Source organism: Solanum pennellii, chromosome 12, assembly GCF_001406875.1.
Source record: "Solanum pennellii chromosome 12, SPENNV200".
NCBI lineage: Eukaryota > Viridiplantae > Streptophyta > Magnoliopsida > Solanales > Solanaceae > Solanum > Solanum pennellii.
The window spans coordinates 11,783,388-11,811,092 of record NC_028648.1 but is presented as its reverse complement, the minus strand read 5'-3'; the positions used below and the strand labels follow the sequence as shown (position 1 = coordinate 11,811,092).

Sequence of the window (27,705 nt, the reverse complement as noted above, 5' to 3'; positions counted from 1 at the left end):
GATATCATACAGAGAGAAATACCTCCTACATATGTTGATCCAAGTAAACCCAGAAAAAAGGACATATAAGAGACAGCGTGGAGTTGGTGAATCATTTTCAACAAGACAAAATAAGTGTTCAGTATGTAGGGACTTTGGCCACAAAAAAACTACATGCCCAGATCGAAATGCCCCATAAGAAATGTTAAGCGTTATGTTGTTGAATTTTAATGAATGTTCTTTCTTATTTAAGGATGATCTCTATAATATAATCTTATTTAGAAATGCTCCAATGTGTGATTTGTTTCTCTTTTTTGTTTCTGTGTCAACACACGTCAAATGTTGCTACAGGATATACTAGATGTGGCAACATATGCAACAAATGTTGCTACAAGCGAATCATCTGTAGCAACATATGCCACATGTTGTGATTCGCCTGTAGAAACATTTACTGCATATGTTGCCACATATAATATATCTAAAAGCATAATTCAACGTAATCATTATTTAAAAGTATATGTTGCCACATATTATTATCTGTAGCAGCATATGACTCAAATGTTGCTACATATAATCATCTGTAGCAACATATGACTCAAATATTGTGACGGACGAATGTTGCGATATACGCATCAGGTGTAGCAATATTTGACTCAAATGTTGCTACATATTATCATCTGTAGTAACATATACTTTTAAATAATGATTACGTGGGAGAGTGCTTTTAGATATATTAGATATGGCAACATATGCAACAAATGTTGCTACAAGGCGAATCAGCTGTAGCAACATATACTTTTAAATAATAATTACGTGGGAGTGTGATTTTAGATATATTAGATATGGCAACATATGCAATAAATGTTGCTACAGACGACAACAACAGACGAATCATCTGTAGCAACATATGCCACATGTTGTGACAGACGAATATTGCTACATATATTCATCTGTATCAATATATGACTCAAATGTTGCTACATATAATCATCTGTAGCAAAATATACTTTTAAATAATGATTACGTGGGAGAGTGATTTTAGATATATTAGATATGGCAATATATGCAACAAATGTTGCTACAGGCGAATCAGCTGTAGCAACATTTGAGTCATATGTTGGTACATATAATCATCTGTCCCAATATACTTTTAACTTAATGAAACGTCATGTCTTGCAACATTTCAAAATTGTTGGCCTTTATAAGAACACAAGAAGGGAGAGATAAGTCAAAAGTTGTCTTCTATTCTTCTCTTCTTCTTCATTCTCAGAAATGGCTTCAACTAGTTTAAACCTCTTGGACTTTCTCTCGACTGAACTAGTAATTCTTATCATTGAAAGGGTTGCTTCCTACTCTCTAGAAGATTTAGTTAGTGTTAAATTATGTTCTAGAATCCTCAATGAAGTTGGTAATGAACGTTCTGTATATTAGAAGGTTACATTGGCCAGCTTTCCCACTGAACCTACATGGACGAAGAATAAACATGTCGTGTCTTTCATGAATAATTGCATAGCATCGGAGAACTTAGAAGTATTATACAGAAAAGGCGTGGTAATTTTACTGTTTTTTAGTTCTTTTTCACCTTGCATCAATTTAGTGTTAATGTGTTGTTTCTTTTATAGTTTAATTTTTTCAATCGTAATGATCCAACTGCACTGAGAATGGTTAAAAAAGTAGCAGAAGGTGGCCACCGTGGTGCAGAGTATGTGCTTGCCGTAATTTCAATCTTTGAAGGCGGTATTTTCAAGAGAGAAGACTTGATGTACATTGCCAACATGAAAAAAAACATATCAGTAATAGTGAGAAGATGTCGACACTATTTGCGGTGCATTTTAAATCGAAGGTGGTGCAAGAACCTAATATTTTAGGTGTAAGATCCATTTGTTGCACTGTGCATCAACCCCAACAAAATTCCCGCAGGAATTGTTGGACCAAAGAAAGTGACGATGAAGACGATATTCGTTGCGAATTGTGTATTTGTGATTTAGAACTAGATTATCTAGTTAAATTTCTTCTGCATATTACTGTGTGTGAATAATTTAATTTAATTTCTGTTGAAGACGATGTTGATTTTATTATTTTTTGTATTTATTTTAAAATTATATATGTGGCAACATATTATATTACATATGTTGATTTTAGTGTCTCCTTGATTTTTCATCTTTAGTAACATATGTAGTTTCTGTTGTTAAATTCGCAACATATAACCAAACTGTTGCAACATATAATTATAACAAATGACTCTTTTGGGGATTAATTCAATTACATTGTCACGTAATTCAATATGTAACACCAATATATAGTCATACAACATCTCTAAGTAACAAATCATGATCGTTAACAACACTCTCCATTGGATTATAACAATTATATTTATAAAGACAATCATCTCACTAGTTCATCATACATTGTCCTAGTAAATCTATATGATAGTTATATAACACCCTTCTAAATCGTTGTTCAAAATGTTATACCTTATTATTATTGATTATTTATGTTCTAAATCACTAAAATTTAGTTCAAATTTCCATTTTTCCTTTCCTAAAATCGAATCGTCTATTAGTGTCTCCTTTATTTTTCATCTGTAGCAACATATGCAGTTTCTGTTGTTAAATTCGCAACATATAACCAAACTGTTGCAACATATAATTATAACAAATGACTCTTTTGAGGCTTAATTCAATTAAATTTTCATGTAATTCGATATGTAACACCAATATATAGTTCTACAACATGTCTAAGTAACAAATTATGGTCGTTAACAACACTCTCCATCGGATTATAGCAATTATATTTATAAAGACAATCATCTCACTAGTTCATCATACATTGTCCTAGTAAATCCATATTATAGTTATATAACACCCTTCTAAATCGTTGTTTCAAATGTTATACATTATTATTGATTATTTATGTTCTAAATCACTAAAATTTGGTTCAAATTTCCATTTTTTTCCTAAATCGATCAAATCGTCTATTAGTGTCTCCTTGATTTTTCATCTGTAGCAACATATGCAGTTTCTGTTGTTAAATTCGCAACATATAACCAAACTGTTGCGACATATAATTATAACAAATGACTCTTTTTTAAAGTGGCCCAATGACAGGCAAAACCCATTCTTTTTAACAAAAAGTAAAATAGACCCAACTCATTCTAGAATACATTTTCGTTTTCATTCCCATTTCAAGAATAAGCTTTTCAAATTTTTCATCTTTTCCGCTTCAGTTTTGGCGCCTTTTTTTACTCTCTCTCTCTCTCTCCTGGGATGTCCTAGATAGGACCTGTCGCTTCACATTAATTGTAATGATCTTATTTGATTTTCTGTCAGTCACACTGTTCTACATTTGATTCGCCTTTGGTTAAACCAAATTTCGGTACTCCCATGGTATGATGTCAAATGCTATACTAAGTCGAATTTGTGATGATGAAAATGATACTATGTTGAATGTTAAAATATATTGTAAACATGGATATCTACTTTCAATGCAAACTTCATGGTCAAAAGACAATCCAGGCCGCAGATTTTGGTCTTGTACACGATATCGTGTATGTATGTTTATTTCTAAAATATTTGAAGATTTTAGATCTCTTTATTTTTTTAATTAAAATTTATTTCTTTGTCGTATTTTAGGAGAATTCATGCAACTTCTTTAGATGGAGGAATCATAAAGATGTTGATATACGATCCAAGTTCGTTATTCTCCGATTGGCGAACAAAATTAAGGAGTTGAACACTGTTGATGAAAGTAATATCAAAAGAAGTACCGAATGTGGGATGAAGGAGAAGAAAAAGACCAACTGTTGTAGCATCTGAAAGCTAATGTTGGTGTTCTTTGTTTTTTTTTTGTATTTTTAAGCATTACCAAGAAGAATTTTGTAGAGGATACAAAATTATTATGTAGTTGTGTACAATCAATACAATTATCATAGTTGTGGCATCAAATAGACTTAGTTTTGCACTCCGGATCAAATAACAAATTATTATGTAATCGTGACGGATGAATGTTGCGATATACGCTTCAGCTGTAGCAACATATGACTCAAATGTTGCTACATAAGCTGTAACAACATATGACTCAAATGTTGCTACATAAAATCATCTGTAGAAACATATGAGTCAAATGTTGTTACATATAATCATATGTAGCAACATATGCCACATGTTTTGACGGACGAAGTTGCTACATATAATCAGTTGTAGCAACATATGACTCAAATGTTGCTACATAAAATCATCTGTAGAAACATATGACTCAAATGTTGCTATATAAAATCATTTGTACAAACATATGACTCAAACGTTGCTACATCTAATCAACTATAGCAACATATGACTCAAATGTTGCTACATAAAATTATCTGTAGAAAGATATGAGTCAAATGTTGCTACACATAATCATATGTAGCAACATATGCCACATGTTGTGATGGACGAATTTTGCTACATATAATCAGCTGTAGAAACATATGACTCATGTGTTGATACATATAATTAGCTATAGCAACATATGACTCAAATGTTTCTATATAAAATCATCTGTAGAAACATATGAGTCAAATGTTGCTACAGATAATCATATGTAGCAACATATGCCACATGTTGTAACGGACGAATGTTGCGATATATACATCAGTTTTAGCAACATGACTCAAATTTTTCTACATATAATCATCTGTAGCAACATATGGCTCAAATGTTGCTACATATAGCAACATATGTAACCAATGTTGCTACAGGCGAATCATCTGTAGCGACATATGCCAAATGTTATGAAGGACAAATTGATAAAATAAACATTGTCTTTAATTACATTGTCTTTAAGATAAAATAAAATAACATAATTGATAAATTAAACATTGTCTTTAATTACAAGCATAATGTCAAGGCTTTAAGCGCTGAGATATTATTCCATAAGCCCAAATATATTGCATCCATTCAATTAGATTGTCACATAATAGTGAACTGGGTGGATGCAATTCTGTCCGACTAATCAAATGCTCAATGAATGCAATGAAATATGACCCGCGCGCTGATCCACTTGCATTTTGTACCATCATTTCTATTCGATCATTAAATTCCCATGGTTGAGTGAGCAATTTCTCTGGCAAATGATTCATTATTCCACTTTGCTTCAACAATTTAGGCCGAAACTCAAAGACAGGTTGTATGAGTGTGAAAAAATTGTCATGTTCCGTAACCACCAGGTTGCAGTCATAAACATTGATCGATCCCTCGTGCAAGAGAATCTCGAGATTCATGAAATGGTTACCCGACGTGTTCATGACTGTCAAAATCCTTTTTGCATCAATCCAATTCATGCCTCCAGGAGTTGGCCTAATACCCCTGACATAGTCAATCATATCATCATCCGTACAAAGTCATCTAATAACTGACTCATGCTTTTACCACCTGACATTGTTGCCTCATCGCTCATTTGATTATATCTATGTAGAAAGTTCATATAGAAGTTGAGATCAAGGATTCTATCTATGAGATCATAGTAGTCCGGGTATTTCCAATGCCTCTGACGCATGAGGTTAAGGATTTCGATAATATACTGAAATAAAAAATAATATTAAATAATTAGGAAGAGTAGTCACTGAAAAGACATAAGAAATAGTTAATAATATAAAAAGTAGGATTACCCGGTGTTCCCACCAAACTGTTAGGCTTGTCATGTTTCTAAACTCTTGACCGGTAAAAACATGCATGCCGTATTCCATTCGAATATCCTTTGCACTGGTCATCTTAGTTACTGATTTTTTTTAGCTACAGAGGGACGCCTATAAATATTCAACTTTTTACACTCAGTCACCACTTCCTCCATTACGGCCCTTGGAATTTCTCCAAACATCTTTCTCTTCAAATTTTGCATTGCCTTGGCAAATGATTCTTTTCTCCGCTTGGCCTTTAGAGTATATGCATGCCGCACACTCTTTTATACAATGCCCTTCACACCCCTCTTCTTTTTTAATTCATTGACAACTTCACTCAATTTTTATAGATACATGATAGAATATTCATCATGTTTCTTATACTTCTCACAGAGAAAGCCACAACATTGTCTACAAGAGGTAGCCCCTTCTTGTTGTCCTGCAGCAGCAGCAGCAGCGCCAACACCACCAGAAGCAGCAGCACCGACACCAGCACCATCATCAAAGCCAACACCAGCACCAAAAGCAGCAGCATTACCATAAAAAAACAACTAATTCATTAATGACTTCATTAGAAACTCTCTCTCTTTTGATGGTTGTTGCTCCAGCCAACACCATTTTAACTCTATCCACAACAGGATCAAAAATGGTTTCAACCAATCCTAGAGTTATTAGATATGACATTTGCAATTCCTCTTCTATTGGGATAATCCATGGATGGACAACCTAAAATTGTAAAAATGAGTCATCAGTAAGAATTATCTGTTGCTACAGATGAATTGTCTGTTGCAATATGTGTCACAAATATTGCTGCAGATGATTCATCTGTAGCAACATGTGTCACATATCGCAACACATGACTCGTTTGTAACAACATTTGTGGCACATGTCTCAACAGACAGGTCATCTGTAGCAACATTTGTGGCACATGTCGCAACACATGATTCGTCTGTAGCAACATTTATGTCACATGTAGCAACAGATGAATCATCTGTAGCAACATGTGACACAAATGTAGCAACATATGCCTGTAATATACTAATAATAACTTACTGCATCATAAGGAGGGTTAAAAAGATCTGGAATATGCCCTTCTTTGGTAGTTTTTGTTCTTGCCATCGACCATCTCATCATCCTTGAGGATGATCTATCTTTTTCTGCAATTACTTGATGGGTCAAATAAGGAATGACTTCAAATGCCCAGGCTTGTAAAAAAGGAAAACCTGTCAAGAATCAAATGTTGAATTATTATTTAGTATAATATAAAAAGATTAAAAACATTCAGCTTTACCATGAAAGCCCATGGAAACCCAAAGAAGTTACTAGTCTTTTCTCCTAAAGGCCTCAACATGTAGTCGACAGTTAGATGAAAGCTCTCATGACCTCACAGGTAGTTCTTGAAAGCTTTAATATATTGACAGAAGTTGACATACTTTAAAAGTATGTTGTTGCCTGGATCCTTCGGCAAAAGTATATTATGTGTAAACCAAAGTAAGCACAATGACTCCTTGTGCTTCCTAGGTGTATCCTCCCGTTCCAACAAACTTAATAAGTCAGAATTTTTAAAGATTTTTCCAACAAGGGACATCAAGTCCTGCTCCTCAGTTGGCAGTGATTGTTGTGCTGCTTTTTTTACTTCTTTAACTACTTTCTTTCTTCGTGGTTCTATTTTAACAATGTATTCAGGGATGGGCTCAACAGGAGGATGACATTTTAGCCCTGTAACTATGGCAAACTCTCTTATGCCAAAGAAAACTGGCATGCCACAATAATTAATTAGAATCTCATCCTTCTTATTGGGATTTTCAAAAATGAAACTTCTTTTCAGAAGTTCATACACGATGGTTATTTGAAAATGTGGAAGTGGATCAATGGGTAAATCAAGAAAATGACCAAAACAACTATTTCTAAAAAAATCTTCCAATTGATTTCTCTTGAGGATATCCCTGAATTTGACGAAAGGTCTTCCCAGGACTGACCTAATAATGTTGTCACCATTAGCATCAGGCTGCAGATGCACAGGGAAAGTGTTTGCATTGATGATTTTAATCCCATCATCACCACTAGCATTGAACTCTTCATGAAGTTCTTGTTCTTTTTCATGAACTTCATTTATTTTTTCTTGTTGTGCCACAACTACTATTTCTGTATTTTTCCTTTCTTTTTCCTTTATTTATTTTCCCTTGTTCCTCAACTTTTTCTTGTTTTCCATCTTCTTCCTCCACTACTTATCTTTGTTCATATTCCTTTTGACGAAATTCTACTTCTGCTTGAGAAGAAGAAACTGCTTCAGTTGCAAGATTTTCTAAAGTGTAGTATTTTCGTTCCTCTTCCTAGCAATTTAAGACCTAGCCTTCTTCTGGATCTTTGTTTAATCAGATGTATCAATATCAAGTTTTCTTTTGACAGGATCCATTATATTTGTATCTGCAATCACAAGTCAAAACATGGTGATAAGGATATAAGCAATCAAATGCATTTCAAACCCTAATTAAATATTACCTGATAAGATATATATCAACGATAAAGTAGAAATTATGAGGACAACACAACACCGCCTTTGCTGTAGAAGATGATCTGTGAAAGAAGGAAGAGAATGAGAAGTGTACTGTACTGGCAAAGGGAGAGGAGAGGAGAAAACTAAAATTAATTATTAGTATAATAAATAAATAAATCTTTGAATACGAAACGACACATTTATAGAAGAGAGGAGAGAGGAGGCGAGAGGGGAGAGGAAAATGAAAATTAAAGCCGTTTAATTTTTTTTAATCAAGACGATTCAAACTGTGACATATGTTGCCACATATATATTATATGTTGCCACATACAATCTTGTCGTGTTTATTACTACAGAAATTACATATGTTGCGACGCATATACTATCTGTTGCTACATATGATTCGCTCTGTTGCCACATATAATTTTGATCCTTTCCATGATAATGACATTTGTTTAAACAAAATCAAAATAATCATAAAAATATTTTAATACTTAACCACCTATCTAATCAATGGTTGTAAACACAACATTTTCATCGATCTTACCTTTTTTTAGTTCTACGCATCTCTGGGTCTTTATTGTCACTAACATAACCATTTCGAGCCTTTAAGATCCCATAATTTCATAAGAGTGAAGCATATCTCAAGCGAAGTGTGTCAGCACTAATTCCACATGATGGTACTTGCAATCCATCACTCAAATACTCAGCGTATGCAACAACAAAAATTTCACAATCTCTGCATGGTATATCATCAATCAGAAAATATAATAAGATCACATTTTGATAGTCGTAAGACAAAATAATATTGTGATACTTACAGACTACTGCTTTCTTGTTGGGCAATACCAGTAACATGACTGACTTCGAATGGGTGAGATTTGTTCTTTCCTTGGTAACATTTAAGAACTGACCAGTTGATTCGCTCATTTTGCTAAAAAAATCCACTCAACTCAAGGTACTTTGGCTACATTGTAGCCATCTTTTGAATCTCGCAGGATAGTCTTCTATTAGACCTATTTGAGGACATGGAATCATACACTTTATGCACCGTTCCTTCAATGCAACGACTGCCAAGATCCAATGGAATTCCGCATTACTATTTACAGGGACATAAACATCATCCGTCAAGTGTCAAGGCATTCCAGAAGGTATAGCATACCTTTCATTATGTCAATGATTTTATCCTCATATTCACTAGAATTGTCAATGTATGTTTTGAAAAAATAACTAGTGGTGGTATATTGATATTTAGAATGAATCTGCTGCTTCGACTTCTTACGCAAATAGTAAAATATGACATCCACATACTGCACACATAGATGAAACAAGTGTATCAATTTAATTGTATATATTAATGTACTAAACAATACATATAAAAGTGGGCATGTATTTACCTCATCATTCCAGCACCTATTGGGTTGAGACATTACGTAGAACCAGTCCTTTTTCATTGGAAATGCAACTACTAAATCAAGTTGGTCAAATTCAAGTTTTGAGCAGTTGGCTAAGTAGTGATCCTCCTTGTTTCCTCTGTAATTGTTATACCTTATTATTATAAATCATTATTTATTGGACAACAAGAAAAATTCTAATAATAGTTGAACGACTTACTTTACTTACTTTTTGCATGATGCTTGTAAAGATTCTCGTTTATCCATTGCGAGAAGGATGACATTAGTTCAGTTAGACCCTAGCCGTCAATGTTAAAACCTTCAAATGAAAATTGTCGGTTCACATCACAATTGGCAACTTCAAATTTCTTTCCTTTCTTTTTCGCTTTCGCTTTTTCTTTCTGCTTCACCTTCTCCTTCTCCTTCTCCTTTTACTTCTGCTTCTCCATCTCCTTTGCCTTCTTCTTCTTCTCCTTTTCTTGTTTTTCCTTCTTCTCCTTCTCCTTCTCTTCATTTGTCTTCTTCTTCTTCTCCTTCTCCTGTTTTGCCTTCTTCTCCTTCTCCTTCTCTTCATTTGCCTTCTTCTCCCTCTCCTTCTCCTCCTTTGCCTTCTTCTCCTTCTCCTCCTTTGCATTCTTCTCATTTTCCTTCTCCTTCTTCTCCTTTGCCTTCTTCTCCTTTTCTTTCTTCTCAATAATCATAGAAAATATTTGAGAGATAGATTTTTTCAACCTCCTACATTTCAAAGGCTGTGAAGTCTTCTTGAATCTTTGCACATCAATATTATGAGACATTTCCTTAAAAATATCAGTGAGTTTTTTAACACAACTAATAAAATAATCATGTTACTGCTCACATTCTTCGCATAGACAAAAATAACATTTCATGTTAGAAGATTGAGTTGTTGTCATGGATGAAGCTTCTTGTATCATTTACTAGGTAAATAAAAAAATATTGAAATTTTACAATTCATTATAAAATAATAATAGCAGTATGTTGCAACCGATGGATAGTCTGTTGCGATAAATTAACATTATGTTGCCACATATGTACCTGTTGTTGCGCAACATATACAACTTATGTAGCAACAGACGCATCATATGTTGATACATCTATACAGATTATTGCAACTTTTGAATCTTATGTGGCAGCAGATTACCAACATATCAATTTTACAATTCATTATAAAATAATAGTAGCAGTATGTTGCAACCGATGGATAGTCTGTTGCGATAAATTAACATTATGTTGCCACATATGTACCTCCTGTTGCGCAACATATACATCTTATGTAGCGACAGATGCATCATATGTTGACACATCTGTATAGATTATTGCAACATTTGAATCATATGTGGCAACAGATGACCAACATATCACTAAAATGTGGCAAATACGCTAAATATATTTTGGACGCCTGAACAACACTATATTTCTAAAATCATATCAACAAAATATTCAAAAAAAAAAAGAACAACAACAGCAACAAAAAAAGATTTTTCACTGAATGATAATATTACAGATACATTTCCTCAAAATAAGAATTTTTTGAGTTGGCTGATTTTCTTTCAAAAATGATAAATAATACACACCAGTAAGTCGATTATTCAGTTTTTACACCTATAGAATATTTTATTGTTCATTAATCCAAGAAAAAAACTTCGAAATTGTAAAGTATTTCAAAAAATAACTTACTAATTTCTAGACGAACACGATTACAAATCAGAAAGATGGGAAAGTAATGGAGGATGAAGAGGAAGAGTAACGACTGCAGAGAAAGAGTAATGACGGATTTCCGAATTTCTAAGGAAGAAGATGAAAAAAAGAATAGAGAAGAGAGGAGGGAAGATGAAAAGATTTTTCTTTTTAAATTATTTGGTTTGATTTATAAAAGTATTTTTTTATGTTTTTTATAAAAGATTAGAAAATTTTAAAAATATTAATTTAATCCCATAATCAATTAATTAGGTTTTAAAAAGGATTTGATCGGCTCTCCGTCAATTTGTCATCAAAAATAAAAACGAGACACATTTTGCTTAATTTTCTCAATATAGTCATCCTCCACTTATCTCACATAAACATGGCCAAAAGGAACCATGTACTTCAGAATCGACTCGTGCTTGTGCTTTTTCCCTCCAAACACTACTTTTGAGGCAAGAAGTTTGGTTTTCTCCTCAAAAGTTATCTTTTTGGTGCAGTTTCATCTCCAGAACTCAATAACAACTCTCATATTGAACTTTTCATCTCAAAATCCATATTCCTTACAGCAAGAATGGGTAACCCATCATCAAGATTGCATTTTTTGATCAAAAGGTGTCCCAATTTTTATAGAAAACCCCATTTCTTGCTTGGTTTAGCCAAAGATGAAAAACCCATTTTCAACACTGCATTTTGCGATCAGAATGTGTCTCGGTCTCCTTTTTCTCAAACAAAGCAATTTTCAGTTGGAGCAAACGATACTTTTAGTGATCCGATCCCAGTTGTGGCTACTACTAGGTCACCGCTAGATAGCTCTCCTACAATTGATGCAGGTTCTTCAATTAGAAAGCCGATCAGTTTGTGGCCAGGTATGTACCATTCGCCTGTGACAAATGCATTGTGGGAAGCAAGATCAAGTATTTTTGAGAGGTTTTCAGATGCCACAATTGATCCTACTCCACAAAATGATTTGATTGCTAAAACCCCATCTAAGAGTAGGACTAGTGTTCTTTACAAATTCTCTTCTGATTATGTGCTGAGAGAGCAGTATAGGAACCCCTGGAATGAGATTAGGATGGGGAAGTTGCTGGAAGACCTTGATGCTTTGGCAGGAACTATATCCTTTAAGGTAGTAATTTTCTTGTATCAGATTCATTAAGCTCATTGAGCTGCCATTATCTTTACGTTTCGACTCCTTCAGGACTTAGGGTATTTTGCATACTTATGTTTGAATATGTTTGTGTTGGCTGTAAGTTGCATCAAAATTGTGATCACATTAATTCGTTCTTGGTACTTGTGTTATTGTTTCTTACTTCTGTAGTTGTGCTAGTCATGTATTTGTGTTTGTTGTTGGCCTTCAAAAGAGAAAAATTGTTAAGCACTTGTTGCCTGCTTGGCCATAACTTGAATTATTTGGCTGATCATGCATGAAGGGATTTCCTCTTTTCGAAGTATCGCCCTCATATTCTTTCTTTTTTCAAACCAGCATTGTTCCAGTAATGATGGTACTACTAGGCCCTTGATACTAGTTACTGCTTCTGTGGACAAGATGCTTTTAAAGAAACCTATTCGTGTTGATACTGATCTGAAAATAGAGGGTGCTGTTACATGGGTTGGTCGTTCATCTATGGAGATTCAACTAGAAGTAATGCAATCTTCACCAGGTAAATTCCACAACTCATAATTTGTTTCGTCTAGTTTAGAAGATGTGATTTCTGTGGATCGTGGGAGTTTATTCCTACTTCCATGCAGAGTCGTTAAAAAATGAGAATTGTGCTCATGTCTAATTGATTTGACACCTTTGCTTTCATGTTGATTAGATTAATGATTTTGTGCTATACTGTCTCTTTCCTAGGTGTTTATATGTTAATATTTAGTTGCTGAAAGGATAATGCCACCAATATTTTCTTGCAGAAGCATCCAGTACATCGGAGTCATTAGCTCTAACTGCAAACTTCACTTTTGTGGCCCGAGATTCTAAGACCGGAAAATCAGCTCCAATTAATCAGATATCTCCCAAAACTGAAACAGAAAAGCTTCTCTGGGAAGAAGCTGAAGAAAGAAACAAAATGAGAAAGGTTAAAAGGGGAGAACGGAAGAAGGAAATTCAGGGTGAGGAAGTGAATAGGCTAAACGAATTGTTGGCTGAGAGCCGAATCTTTTGCGATATGCCTGCTTTAGCAGATAGAGACAGCATTTTAATAAAAGATACATGTCTTCAGAACTCTTTGATTTGCCAGCCACAGCAGCGAAATATCCATGGTCGAATCTTTGGAGGATTCTTAATGCGGAGAGCTTTTGAGCTGGCTTATGCAACAGCTTATGCATTTGCAGGCAGTGCACCTTGCTTTGTGGAAGTTGATCATGTTGATTTCTTGAAACCTGTGAGTATGAGGATTACCTTTAAGCATATAGTCACACTATTCTTTACATTGAAATTTTCTTGGTTCTGATTTGGAAGATTTAGGGGAGGGAGGATAGTGTAAAACAGTAACTTCGATTCTAAATCCAGCAAAAAATACATGACTAACAAAGGTCTGGCAATTCAATTTCTGTTTCGTCCTAACAGGAGCAAAAGTTTGCAAACTGTTCATTCTTTCTCCTCTGAAGGTCCACTCTTTCCTAATATATGATTTCTAAGTAGTTCATCAAATTGAATAATATCTTTGTTCTATTTTACGTGGCACTATTACTATGTAGAAAGTGAAAAAGGTTTTCCTTTGACCCTAGTCTTTTCAATACTCATTATTTTTTATTGTTTTGAATTATTGTGACTTATAGTACCTTATGTGAATCTCCAAATATATAAATTTTATTTCAAAAATCTTGAAGATCTAATTCACACCAGAAATTAAGTAGTCACCTCCACACTCCAAATTCCGCCACAGAAAATTGAACAGAGTAATATGTAATATTAATTTAAATTGGCCTTGCACTTAACTTAGTGTCAGTTTCAACCTAATGCATAAATCAAGAAAGAATAGTTTTAATCTACAGAATCCCAAACTATTTCTGGTTAGCTGCATGATCATCTAATTAATGAGTTTATTAAGTTTCTATATTAAGTCCAAAATCGTCAAATCTTTAATCCCCTATACAACATATACCTAGTCAGCTTGACTAGGCTTAAGGGCTCATTTTTTTTATAGGCATTGTATTAGTTTTACACCTTGGTCATTCTTCTTTGCAGAAGACTGAAGGTGAATATAATCTTGCATATCCATCTCACACTTGCAAAAGGAAACACATTTTCATTATTGATTAACTTCCATGACATATAGTAATGGCTAATGGTACTTAACTATTTACAATATTTGGTTATACCTTTTACCTTGTAATAAATTTACTCTCTTCATTTTCTTTTTTTTGTGTGTATTTGGGGGGGGGGGTCAGAATGAGTACCTTCTGGTGATAATTTACGGCTTGCTAGTTAATGTTGCATGAGACATATTCATATTCATTGGATAAATGTTCCTCTCATCATACCAATATATGTGACACTCTTTCCTTCTAATCCATCCAAAAAGAATGATTTAAATTGTTACTTAACCTTTAACGAGATGATTTATAGTCATACAAGTATCTAAAGCTTAAAATGTTGATGCATATCGATTGCGGGAGTGAATTAGAATAAAAAATGATATACGATGTGAATCTTACTAACAAAGTGAATACATATTGTCAATATCCAAGGAATTGGTAATTTGAGTTCTGGCATATGTTGAGCGGTGAAGTAGTGGAGGCCCCTGATTTGTTTAATTGTTGGTGATACAGGAGGTTTACTGTTTACTTCTTTATGGGATTGAACATTTATCTATTCAAGTTCTTTCTTTCACGCTAAGATGCTGAGGTTATTGGATCATATTGGAAATCTAAAATCATGGTGCTGCCGGGGTTGTAATATCTTAAGAGATCAGATAATTTTTTTAAAATTGAGAAAACATCTATTTTCTTGGAATTCATAATATTCCTTGTGATTTCTTACTCTAGATTATATCTTTAAATAAGTGAATCTGCAGCATTGAGACTTTCTTTTGCCTTTGTTTGATGCGTGAGAGGTACTCTATCTATCTGGGCCAAAGTGTACTAAAAGAGCATTTTAGAAGCTGTTTAATCTTTTACAGCCACTTAGAAGTGGAAGTGAAGAAGGTATTAAGTAGGGTCTTTACCGATCTTTTACAAATTCTAGAGTGTATTTGGCTGTTTCAGCCATCTTGCATCCTGGCAATAATCAACTCAACTTCATTATAAGCAAAGAAGCAGTATTCTTTAAGCTATGCTTTTGCGCTCAAATATAAATATATTTCTGAAATGTATGTCTTAATCTTTTGATGCAGGTTGATGTTGGAAATTTCCTCCGCCTCAAATCATGTGTTTTGTACACAGAACTAGAGAATTTATCTAAGCCTCTGATCAATGTAGAAGTGGTAGCTCATGTCATGAGACCTGAGTTGCGGTCTAGCGAGGTGAGCATGTGTACTCTAAAGCATAACATATTGCGTCATTGATATTATTGATAGTAGTGCTTTACATGGATCGTCTAAAAGTTTCTCAATATTCATTTTTAGTTTACGGTGAACTATCAACTTATCTCATGCATACAATTAGCTCTTATTGGAGAAAATGTTTGTTCTCATTCATTGAGTTTTTCTTCAAAATCATCTAATAATGCTTACACAATTTTATTTTTTTGGTCAATTATTGTTGTTATCAAATCCAGTCATGTAAACTATTCTACCTTATGACAAAAATAGATATATCTGGTAAACATTACCCAAATGAAACCTCTCTTTTGAATTACATGCGAGGAAATTTTGATCTATTGTTTTTTGTTTACCAGCGTAAGCCGTAAAGGTTTAGCTAATCTAGTCTTCAAATGCTTTGAAGTTCCTTTTCTGGTAATCTGTTTTAACTTTGGAAGAAATGTGTATTTTCTTGTGTTATAGAGTGTCCCACATTATTGAGGAAATTTGTTATTATTTTGTTATATGGTCCTGGATAATCATCGCTCGTAAACTAGCTTTTGAGATTGATTAGCCTTTTAGAAATAAAATAGAAGACTACTATTGAAATCGTGTTTTTGCATTATTACGTTGAGCCCTATAAATAGACAACCATCCTTTTTCACATAGGATACTATTTACAAATCTTATTTGTATTCCTATTCTAGCACTTCCCCTCAGGCTGGTGCATACAACTCATGTATGTTGAGCTTGTTATTGATGTAATTATTATGAGGACCAATGAGAAACTTGGTGAAAATATATGCAAGTTGATCACTTGACTTCACAAAATTTGTAACAATATGCCAAAGAGGGTTTTTTCTCTGTCAAAAGTAGTAGTCAATCTCAATCTCGTTTAATCCTCTCATGAAATATCTGATTTGATGCGATATGAAGGGTCGTTTTGGTTATTATACACAAGTTCCATCTAACTAATTTCTCCAAATTTTTGTTCTCTGAGCAACTGTTTAATCTAAACTAGCCACAAGTTGTTATAGCCATTACTTGACATTCTACTTCCATACTAGGTCAAGCCCCCACACATGTTCTTGCTCGTCCAGAAACCAGATTGCTTCCCACTAAAACACAATATCCAGACATAGAATGTCTATTAGAAGGTGATCTTGCCCAATTAGCGTGTTTGTCTATCCAACGTTTTGCTCATGACCTCGATCCTTGAAGAGAAGTCCTTTACCTGGAGTTGATTTATATGTTGGAGACTGCAGATAACTGCATCCCAATGACTATCATAGGGAGAATCTGTTAAGTGACTTACAACACTCATAGGAAAAGAAATGTCAGGTCTAGTCATTTTGAGATAATTCGACTTACCAACTAGTTGCCTCTATCTCCCAGGATCACTGAGTGACTCCTGCTGTCTTGGCAGTTATTTTGCATTCAATTTTATAGGAATGTCAATGGGTCTACATCCATCATTCTTGTCTTCTCAACATTTATGTGGAATACTTGTGTTGCGAAATAACAATAATGATTTAGACTAAGCAACCTCAGCACCTAAAAAATACTTAAGTTTGTTGAGGTCTTTAGTCAGAAAACATTGAAAGTTTCTTTATATTAATGATACCATCCTGATCATTGTCGGTAATAACAATATCCCCAACATAAAAATATACACAGATTTGAAACAGAATGTCTATAAAACACACAATGATCAGCTTCACTATGAGTCATGTCTAGCTCCTGGATTATTCTGTTGAACTTTCCGAAACAAGCTTGAGGAGATTGTTTTAAACCATAAAGTGATTGTGCAATCGCCACAACGAGCTAGACTCCCCTTAAGCAACATATCAGATGGTTGCTCCATATAAACTTCCTCCAAAAGGTTATCATGGGAAAAACATTTTTAATGTCCAACTGAGAGAAAATATCACTATAATCAAACCTAAATATCTTAGTATACCCCTTGGCAATAAGACAAGCCTCAAGCCGATCAACTCGGCCATCTGGACCAACTTTGACTACATACACCCTACGACAACTAACAGTAGGTTTACGAAACAAGCTCCCCAGTACCACTCGTATGTAAAGCAGACATTATGTCAATCATAGCTTGTCGTCATCCTACATAAGAAATTGTTTCACCTTACTTAGGGATGGCGACAAAAGACAAAGATGATACAAATGGATAATGGGTGATGATAAACTATGACAATTTAAAAGGATATAATGGGTGTTAGTATTTTGAGTGGACTGTATATGTTTTCAAAGTTCAATCGATTGATTAGGAGAAGACAAGTTCGCAGTAGTGCAGGGTCTGGTGTAGGATGTGAATCATTTTGGGCTTGATGGAGGACGTGAACGACGATGATTATTCAAACGTGGTGGCGTTGTGGATGGAGATGTAGGCGTAAGTGTAGGTTCCTAAAAAGTCGGCATGGGTAGGACAGATGGAGATATAGAAGTAACCGTAAATTCCTCAAAAGTCGGTATAGGTAATACCTCAGATATGTCGGGATGATCAGAAGATGTAAAGTAAGGTCAAGGCTTAAAGAATGTGACATGAGCTTTTGTTACCTTTGTCAAAAAAAATAAAATAAAATTGTGACATGAGCTGACATAAGGTACTGATGAAGATCAGGTGAGTAGCAATGATACCCCTTTTTACAAGAATGTGACATGAGCTTTTGTTACCTTTGTCAAAAAAATAAAATAAAATTGTGACATGAGCTGACATAAGGTACTGATGAAGATCAGGTGAATAGCAATGATACCCCTTTTTACCCAAGAATAACTAAAAAAGGCACATTTGAGAGCACGAGGGACTAATTTGTTTTTCCCAGGGGTTAGGGACTAAATTATGAACAAAACATGTACTTTTGTAGATACGAGAAGGAAGAGAGTATAGAGGTGACCAAGGAAACAATACTTAGAGCCTATGTGAATTGGCTTATTTTAAGTGGTTTTAAGACATTAGCTTTTAACAACTTTTGGAGTGTTCGGGTAAAATTAAAGAAGTGCTTATAAGCACTTGGTTTTAAGTTAAAATGTTAAAAACAAGTCAAAAGACATAGGTTAGAAAGTAATTCAAGAAACATAAGTCAATCCAAATAGGTTCTTAATAAGGAATTTGATTCTATTTTGAAGTTGAGGGCGTCTGATTAATTAATAGCAAGATGTGAGTTGCTTCGCCCCAAAATTGTAGTGGAACATGGGATTGAATGAGAAGAGGGCGAGTAGTCTCAGTACGCTGCCTCCAAAAGAAATGATTGGATCTCAAGGGATTATGGTTTTCAAATGTTTGAAACACCCCCAAGAACAAAGAATCAACTTTGTAGTCAGCAGGATAGTTGAAAAACTGGCCAAAAACTAGGAAAGTTGCCTGAATTTGATTGTGTAGACGGAAAGTGGGTTCCCTTCTGTAAACATTGTCGGAAACTGGTGTAAACACTGTGGATATGTTCGAAATTGAGTTTCTGGGAAAAGACTCATCGGGAACTTGCGCCCATCGAAAAGTGACTTCCTTATCAGGAAGTGCTCGGAATCTGGATAAATTATATGGACAAGGTTTGGAATTTCAGTGCATCCTGACTAAAAAAAACTTCTCGGAAAAAAAGTTGTCAGAGACAGCTCATGCGCTGGCGCGTGTGACAGATGCACTGCCGGGTCAGAACTCCGACAGGCACATGATGGAGCGTCGTTGATTTTATGACGGAGATTTTTTTGTGGGGTTTAGTCACCAATACCTGTTGGACCTCATGGTGATGTTAATCTCGCAAACTACTACCATAGGTGGAGGTGGTGCTGGTTAGATCTGAAAGTCATTGGAATAAAGGTATGGTGACTGACTTTTCTGTCTCGGAGGTTTCTCATGGAAGTGTACAAAAAGGTTGCACACTGCCTGACTCCATGCAGCTGAGGCGCATGGGAGATATTTGGATGCCACACAAACCAAAAAGGTGTACAAAATTACCAAAAATAAAAGGGGTTCAGGGGGAAATAGGACCGTAGTTTAGTTAAAGTGTGTCTCTGAGATTTCGGTCATTGTCTAGGGGGTACTGTACCTTTTCCCTATTTTAATACAGTAGCTTAACAAAATAATTTGAAAAGTAAAGAAGATGAGATAAAGTTCTATTGAACAAACTTGGAGCTTTGCTTTAAAAATTCAAAACTAGTGTGATTCTGATTTTTTTTTGGCTGGATGTTATTGGATTACGTTGAAATATCACGAGGAGTTTGAATCTCAAATGCTGGGAAAATTTGGTGAGATTTGAGTTGGTTTAAATTGATTTTTTACCGGATTACCTTTTTGATAATTCGAATGAGTGCTAATGTTGAGTTTTGGGAATATATTTAATGGATGACCAATTCTGTTAGGAAGTTATTTTGGTTAATGGAAATATTTTACAACATGATTAGCAGACTAAAAACTAATACATTGCAATAGTAGATGGACTATGATGGTTAAAGAGTTCATTGGATTTTAACAGGGAAATGAATGGCTGGACGATTTGGGTTGAGTAGCAAATATTATGTGATTATTCCCTAGAATTGACCATGATGAAAACCAAGATCAGGGAAGAGATTTGACGGCGAAAAAAAGAGAAGAGTAAAAGATAAAGGTAGGACTTAGGAGGGGGAGATAGAGAAACCAAAAAGAAGTCATTGTGGTGAATAATAGAAGAAACTAAATTGTTTACCTCAAACTGTAGGTTTACCAGATAGATTTATTTCTTTGTTTTACCCTCTGCTGATCAGTTCCAGTCTCTTTCTTTTTTCTTTTAAACAGGTTTCAAACAATTTCTATTTCACTTTCACTGTCCAACAAGATTCACTGAAAAATGGTGCACGAGTTAGGAATGTCGTCCCTGGTACAGAGGAAGAAGCACGTCGTGTGATTGAACGGATGGATGCTGAAAATTCATGAAGTCTTAGTTCTTGACTAGCATCAATTGGCAGATAAAGGACTGAGGATACCTGATTTTGGGTTTCAAACTCGAAGCAAAGCAAAGATGTCACAGTTATTTTAAGCAGAGATACTTACTTAGCTGCTCTGCAAAACTAAATTCTTAGGCAAATTTTAAAGTTGTATATTCCAAAGCCTCTTAGATTTGCAAGTACAGAGAACTTTATGCTCTTTGTATTAACAGGGTTCCTCTTCAAAATTATTAATGTTGAACTCAACCAGCTGTTGTTTCACATCGTTTCTCCCGTCAATCACAATTTTCAACGTCTCTTGCTATTATAGTTTTGGTACTACTGTTCTTATAAAATGTAATGCAGGATGCAATCTTGAACTACAATTCAAAAGTAAATCCTGATACATTAACAAACTACTTGTCTCCTGATCAAATATCATGAATGACATTCCCTGATATACTTGTACTTTCTTATATTACAAACACTAAAAAAAATAGTGGTTGCCAATAAAATTATGATAAGATAGCTCTAGATTCTAGAATGTAACTACAGGAAAGGTATAAATACAGATGAGAAAAACAACGACTCATATCTACTAAACCTGGGACATCAAAAAGACCAATCCATAGACTCCAGCAAACTATACAGTGGATATAAACCAGCCTATTATGACAGAAGGAAGTCATCTGATAACACTAAGTCACGACGTAGGTGGGGTTGTTTCTTCCTCAGAGGAGCTATCGTGTTGCCTTACGTTGTATCCAGGAAAAACTTGGGGAAGCCCTGCATCGACTGTCAAGGGAAATTGTCTACCTGAGCTGATTATGGTTCGGTCAGTCATTCTCCCAACATCTTTGCACACCTGATCAAGGATGGAGAGGAAGTCCCTTACTACCATGAATATCCTGAGTGGCCGAGCTTCTTCCTTGGCCGAGTCACCATGGAAATATACTGTCACCTCCTTTACCATTGAGAGGGCAACACCCTCTTGAGCTTGGATGTTGATAATTTCTTGCTCTGCGGTCTTCAAGAATCCATTCATTGACTCGGAAAATTTTCTGCTATTCTCACTCGACACCAACTCTTCGTTCAGCTTAAGAACATTAGTGATCTTAGCAATTCCTGCAGCTAGTTTTGCAACTTCATTGCTAATAATATCAGAGTCCATAGCAGCAGCTTTCTTCACATTTGTAAGCTCACCACTTAGGCGAGAAACAACTTGAAGGCCAATCTTTCTGAATTCAACCTCATCCTGCAGAGTCTTTTCTACAATTGGATTCTGATCATCAGCACCAGAAAGACGAGACCCTTCTGCTCTGATGATTTCCTGAACAACAAAATGCAGTAGTGTGGTCTTCCCATCAGCACCTTTAATATCTACAAGCTTAAGAAGTGTGTCGAGCTTGAATGCAAGGGCATCTCCTCTGTTGGTTCCAATATTCATGCGGTTCCCAGTTTTGAGTACAGCCTCTAGTAGCTTTAGAAACATCCTACTATTTCTTAGCTCTTCACAAGCAGTCTGAAAGGATGAATATATTAGTTTTCAAGGAGGTGGACATCCAAAATTCAGCTCATCAAATCAAAGCTACTAACTGAATCTAAAGGAACTAGACATCTTGATGTCATCAAAGTTCAAACATAGCATATCTAGAGTAAAAGTATATTGATGAACATTGCACAACCATGGTATTTGGGCCTCGACCCAAGTACTCTCTGGATTGGTCAAAACCTCATCCGTGTTCTCAACGTTGAACCAATGAGATTGTGTCTAAACAGTCAACATATAGAAACTTCAGTGTATCAGTTGATCCTACTAGGAACGAATGTCCATAAAAGAAGTATGGCACAGTAATGAAGTTAAATGGAAACTCATGCTCGAACGAGGTCTGGACAATGGTAATTGGTACATGTGCATGAAGAAAGCATGGCACAGTAGTGAAGATCACAATAGGAGGAAGCTAAAATCAATTTCAAGAAGCAACGGGATATAGGGGTATTGCCATCATGACAGGTAATATTGTTGAGTAAAATAAAGTGTACCATTCAAAACAGATAAGCACAATTTACCTCTAGTGTTTCAAATGACCTCTTAAGATATTCGATCTCTGAATCGAAGTTTGCAATATATAGCATTGCCTCCACTCTATTAAATGCAAAAGGGATATAAAGCACTGCCTTTAGAAACTTTTCAGCTGGGCCTAACTTGAATGGTGACTCATCTTTAAACTCTTGCAGCTTCCGCTCTTCTTCTTTAGTGGGAGCCATCTTCAATAAACTCTCAAGTAACTCACTTCCCAGAGTATCAGCATTCCCTGATTTTGGTTAAGCAAAAAGAAGTTGAATCAATGCCCTAATGCACAAATCTAATAACCACTAATTGTTGTTCAAGATGAGAGCGATGGCAATATAACTGGATGAGACTGTGATTGTAAGCCACCAGAATGTGGTACCAAATTAGCAGTTCATTGATTGATTGAATATTATATATTGTAGATTTTAAGAATCGGTCATTCAGCTAAAGAACGAACACTTCCGAGGCTAAATTTCTAAAGCAGGAGTAACATATACATGGCAACCAATAGATTCAACAAACTTCAACATATTTAGTAAAAGCAATGACACATTTAAAGTATAGGCAAAATACCTATATTGAACCCTAAATTTGGCTTTAAATTTTAACTTTGACCTCCAACTTTCATAATGCACAAACAGGCACTTTAACTATCCAACTTTTAATAAAAAAACACTTAAGTCCTACGTGGCACAATACACGTAGGACACCACGTAGGACAAGAAATGATATGTAGGATGACATGTAGGACATGTGTGTCTATTTTTTCAACTTTATACAAGCTTAAGTGTCTATTTGTGCACATTCAAAGTAATACATAAATGTAATTTAAAGCCAAGTTAAAGGACACATTTATGTATTATGCCTTTAAAGTATAAACAATAGAAGTTCAAAAACCAAACATATTTAGGAGTTCATCCAAACAAGGCAACTTACCAGATTAAGCTAAATATCTAGACCAAAGCAAGTGGATCAAAATTAATGCAGTGGATTGAAAAGTTTATCCTTGCCATAATCCTAATTAACGATTGCTAGTTGTGAATATTCAAGAGAATTGACGGAAAGCTCAAAAGACAAAGTGCATGATATTACCCTCTAAAAGTGCTTCACAAACTTCTTCATTAGTGACATTAAGTGCCCTCAACAAAATTGCGATATTTTGAGACTTCTTTGGATCAAGCACCCGGTTTTCTTGATTCAACACTGGCTGTACTAGCCGTGTTATCCCATCTTTTGGGTTTGAATTCGAACAATTCGCAGTGAATAGAGTCTCTATCATTTCCTCATTCAACCTGTACCGAAAATCACACCCTTCAAAAATTAGGGAACAAGAATGTACTTCATTTTCAACAATGACAGGAAAGAATTATCGATACAAATCTTACTGAAAAGAGCTAGATTTCAATTGATCCCAAACCATTGCTCTATCTGAGGTAGCTCTAACTTTATCCCAATGCAAAGGTTTCAGCTTTGGCTTTATAATCTCATCATTCCTCCTCTCCACAGCCTCTGAACTTTTAATATTGCCATTAACATGATGACCTAAAACAGGCATAGATGGTGCCACCAGCACCGGTGGTCCACCATTTTCTGCCTCCACGGATTTTGGAACTTGAGGAGCTTCCCAAAACCTCGGTGGTGGAGCCGGAGGAGGTGGTGGTGGCACTTTCATTGACACATAGCTCCGAAAACCACCCAGATTCCTAAGCGAAGACTCGGAAATTCGTGCTGATGAATCTGAAACTATTGAAGGGGAATTATGAGTATCACCGGAAGATAACGGAGGTGATGAAAATCCCCTAAATGTCTGAGTAGGAATAAACCGTGGCGGAGCTAGAAAATTCACCAGTGAATCAGGTGATCTGGACGTTAAGCTTTTCGGGCTCAAGTTGAACTCTAGTGAAGGACTATTCAACAAAGAAGATTCCGATGGCGAATTCGAATTTGAGTAAAGAAATCTATTCTGGGTTTGTAATGGAACTTCATATGGTGTTGCATGAGAGCTTGATACAGTTTGACTCGGACTACCTTTATCCCCTGAAGACCCTCTAGGAGAGAAAAACTCATCATCATTTTCATCATCTTCACCGCTGTACCCCGCACCATTCTTGCGGGTCTGCTGGTAATGCTGACGTGGCAACGGCGGGAGTGGCAGAAGCTCCGGTGACCCAAGTCTTTGGAAATTCACTGCAACGCCGTCAGCTGGTTGGACCTCTGGTGATTCAACTTCTCTAGAGCTCACGAGTGATTCAAGGTAAAGAAATTCCGAGCTATTGGAAGTGGGAGTGTGACGCGGCACTTCCATCGCCGGAGGCGGTGGAGGTGAAGATGGCAGGTGTTTCTTGATGACAACACCGTCTGATGGAGTGGCATTCGGTGGAACAAGTCGGAGACTATCTGTTCGTTGATAGTACATTTTCTCTTCAACTTTTCCTTGACGATAGTAATGAAGAAAATAGGCGACAAGAGAAGTGAGAAAAGCTGCAGAGAGAACAGAAACAGAGATAATGATAGCAATGAGTTTACCAGAAATGGGTTTAGCGGAAGAATGAGAAGAAGTTTGTGGTAAAATAAGTGAAGAAATATTCGCCGGAAAGGTCGCATAACTGTCAGATCGTATCGGAGGAGGAGGTGGTGGTGGTGGCGGTGAAGAGAAAACCGGAAAAAATGGGTTTTGCGTTAATGGCGTCTCCGGCGGTGATAGAGTAGAAAATGGAAATTTAGGCTGAGGTTGAGGAGAAGAAATTGGTGGGTGAGTTATAGAAGGAAGTGAAGATGGTGGAAGAGAATCAACAACTGGAAAAAAGGGTTGATGGAGAATCCTCCGGTGCCGATAGTAGACGCCGGCGCCGGCGGTAGTAGTTGTGAAGGAGAAAAATGTAAAAACAACAAGATTAATAATACATAAAGAAGAAAGCATTTTTGTATGAGTAGTTCAAAACTGAAAAGCTCTGTTCTTGAAGAGTAGCAAAGAGACAAAAGTGATAGTGAAGAAGACAATGATTTTGAGGTTTGAATGCTCAATCAATGGCAAGTGATCAATGGTTGGTTGGTGAAGAAAAAGCCATGAATAAGGAAGAGAGTGCAAAAGTGCAAAGAAACAATAGAAAATTATAGGGTAAATTGAAAACAGAGAGACCCTACAATACAAGAAAGTAGCTTTAGAGCATAGAAAAACAGAGCACAAAGATTCTTACTGTAGAAGTCAATAATGTAAAATGTACTGATAGTAGTAGAACTGTTTGGTGCTATGATTCAAAGGGTAGAAAGATGAAGGTGTTGATGGATTACAGATGGAAAAACAAAAAAAAAAAAATCTCTGACAGAAACACAGAGAGAGAGAAGAGATATATTGACCATTGGGATTTTCATCTTTTTCATCCTCGAGAATGTGGTCCGGTTCTTTCTTGTTTTTACATTTCAATCAAAAGTATAAATGTTATACACAAGGTTTTAGTAAAATGTCTTTCTTTTCATTGACGGGTGTCACGACAGGAATCTAGACATCAAATGAGATCGGCGTCGTTGATCTCTCAGAGGTCACAAACAAATCTACTTACTTCACTTTTATTTTATATAGGTTAATTTTAGCGGAAAATTTGAAATTTTTTATTCTTTAAATTACTTGCTAAACATTTTTAATTATATTTCGTAATCGTTCATCATCAATCGTCTAACATTTAAGAGATAAGCAACTGAAAGAAATAATTCATTAAGTATTAATTGTATATCGACCAAAATAGCACTAATACAAAGTCTGAACCAAAACAGGAAAGAAACGCTAGTGGAACATGCTCCACTAGCTCAACTCTAAAACTACACTAGAATGTAACACAGTAGCATCCTCGAAAGCGTGAGGACCTACCAAACTCCGAATGAATGTTGACATCCGAATAGCTGCAACAACGAACCTGTAGCTCTACCGTCCACCTGTGCCTGCACCTAAAAGTAGATGTTTGTATGGAATTAGTACACACTTGTACTAAGTATGAGTATATGCAAGCACACACCAGGGACATGCATGAGAAAGAATAGCTCTTTCCTAACGACATGATTTTTGGAAGTCAAGCCAGTGGACTTGCCAAATTGAGATTGGGAAAGTTATGCCATGAGAGTGACATGCATCATTATAATTATCGTATAGCACACAACACATGATATCTACATATAGCACATAGTTTCTTTCATATTATTCATTCATATGCCATGAAAGCTTGTTATCATGGACTTGACCTCGAGACTTTCCAAAATGAGGGCTCAACATATGGGACCTCAACTAGGGAGCCTTCTTTAGCAAACACAGAGTCTGCTTCATTCATTCATACGTACCTCATTTCAGTTCATTCATAGGCCAGTGTGAACACCAGCTATACCTAGGATGTAGTTTAAGACTTTCATCGGGTTTGTTGTGCAATGATCAGGAATAACCTAATGTCATTACCTGAATCTAGCTCACCTCTTGATTATCCTATCCTAACACCTTCGGTGTCATTCATTTCTTTATATGATTCATTTGAGATTGACCTCATTCATTCATTGGGAACTTTAACTTTAACCGACATAGATCATGTGAGCATCATGAAATCCAGTGTCTCTCCCACACCGAAAAGAGGTGGAATCACCGGCCAAAGTGACTCAATAACATGCTAGCGTATATGGGAATTTAACCCCGCCAGATCTCTATAGTGGCAATATAGGTTCAAAGACTAGTAGATGTATGGAGACCCATACCCGGCAAGCCGGACAGTCTCATCTCATGAGAGTTACGTGAACCTTCACCCTTTCCGAAAGAAGGCATCACCGCTCATAGCTAGCCTATCTGTGCTCAGTATAAAGTTCCATTACATTCAACTCATACATCATGGAAGCTGGCTTCTAGTGTGAGGACATCATAGCTCAATAGATGATTTCTCATCTCATCATTAGTTTTAAGTGTTTTAAACTCAATATTTTCATTAGAGTGTTCATAGAGACTGGTCTCTTCATTATCTTACACTCTCATTGGTGAGTACGTATTGGTAACATTTACT

The 27,705-nt window shown here is 35.7% G+C and overlaps 2 protein-coding genes and 1 pseudogene across 3 annotated transcripts; 1 reads left to right on the top strand and 2 right to left on the bottom strand.

Annotated features, from left to right (window-relative positions):
* Positions 1-8,675: 8,675 nt before the first annotated feature.
* On the bottom strand, positions 8,676-10,227 carry LOC107006098 (annotated as a pseudogene).
* A 1,343-nt stretch (positions 10,228-11,570) lies between these two features.
* Positions 11,571-20,883, top strand: LOC107007328 (acyl-coenzyme A thioesterase 9, mitochondrial-like). 2 transcript variants are annotated; one of them, XM_015205905.2, is made up of 5 exons: positions 11,571-12,353; positions 12,711-12,888; positions 13,139-13,608; positions 15,562-15,690; positions 20,474-20,883. In XM_015205905.2, the coding sequence occupies exons 1-5, from the start codon at positions 11,799-11,801 to the stop codon at positions 20,609-20,611; spliced, it is 1,470 nt and encodes a 489-aa protein (XP_015061391.1). In that variant the 5' UTR covers positions 11,571-11,798; the 3' UTR covers positions 20,612-20,883. The 2 variants fall into 2 exon arrangements, with proteins under 2 accessions (XP_015061391.1, XP_027769297.1); XM_027913496.1 differs by having other exon boundaries at positions 11,922-12,093.
* Positions 20,884-21,024: 141 nt separating this feature from the next.
* Positions 21,025-26,059, bottom strand: LOC107007327 (formin-like protein 2). The gene is made up of 4 exons (XM_015205904.2): positions 24,061-26,059; positions 23,768-23,967; positions 22,672-22,916; positions 21,025-22,123 (listed from the first exon to the last, which is right to left on the bottom strand). The coding sequence occupies exons 1-4, from the start codon at positions 25,593-25,595 to the stop codon at positions 21,305-21,307; spliced, it is 2,799 nt and encodes a 932-aa protein (XP_015061390.1). The 5' UTR covers positions 25,596-26,059; the 3' UTR covers positions 21,025-21,304.
* Positions 26,060-27,705: the final 1,646 nt, after the last annotated feature.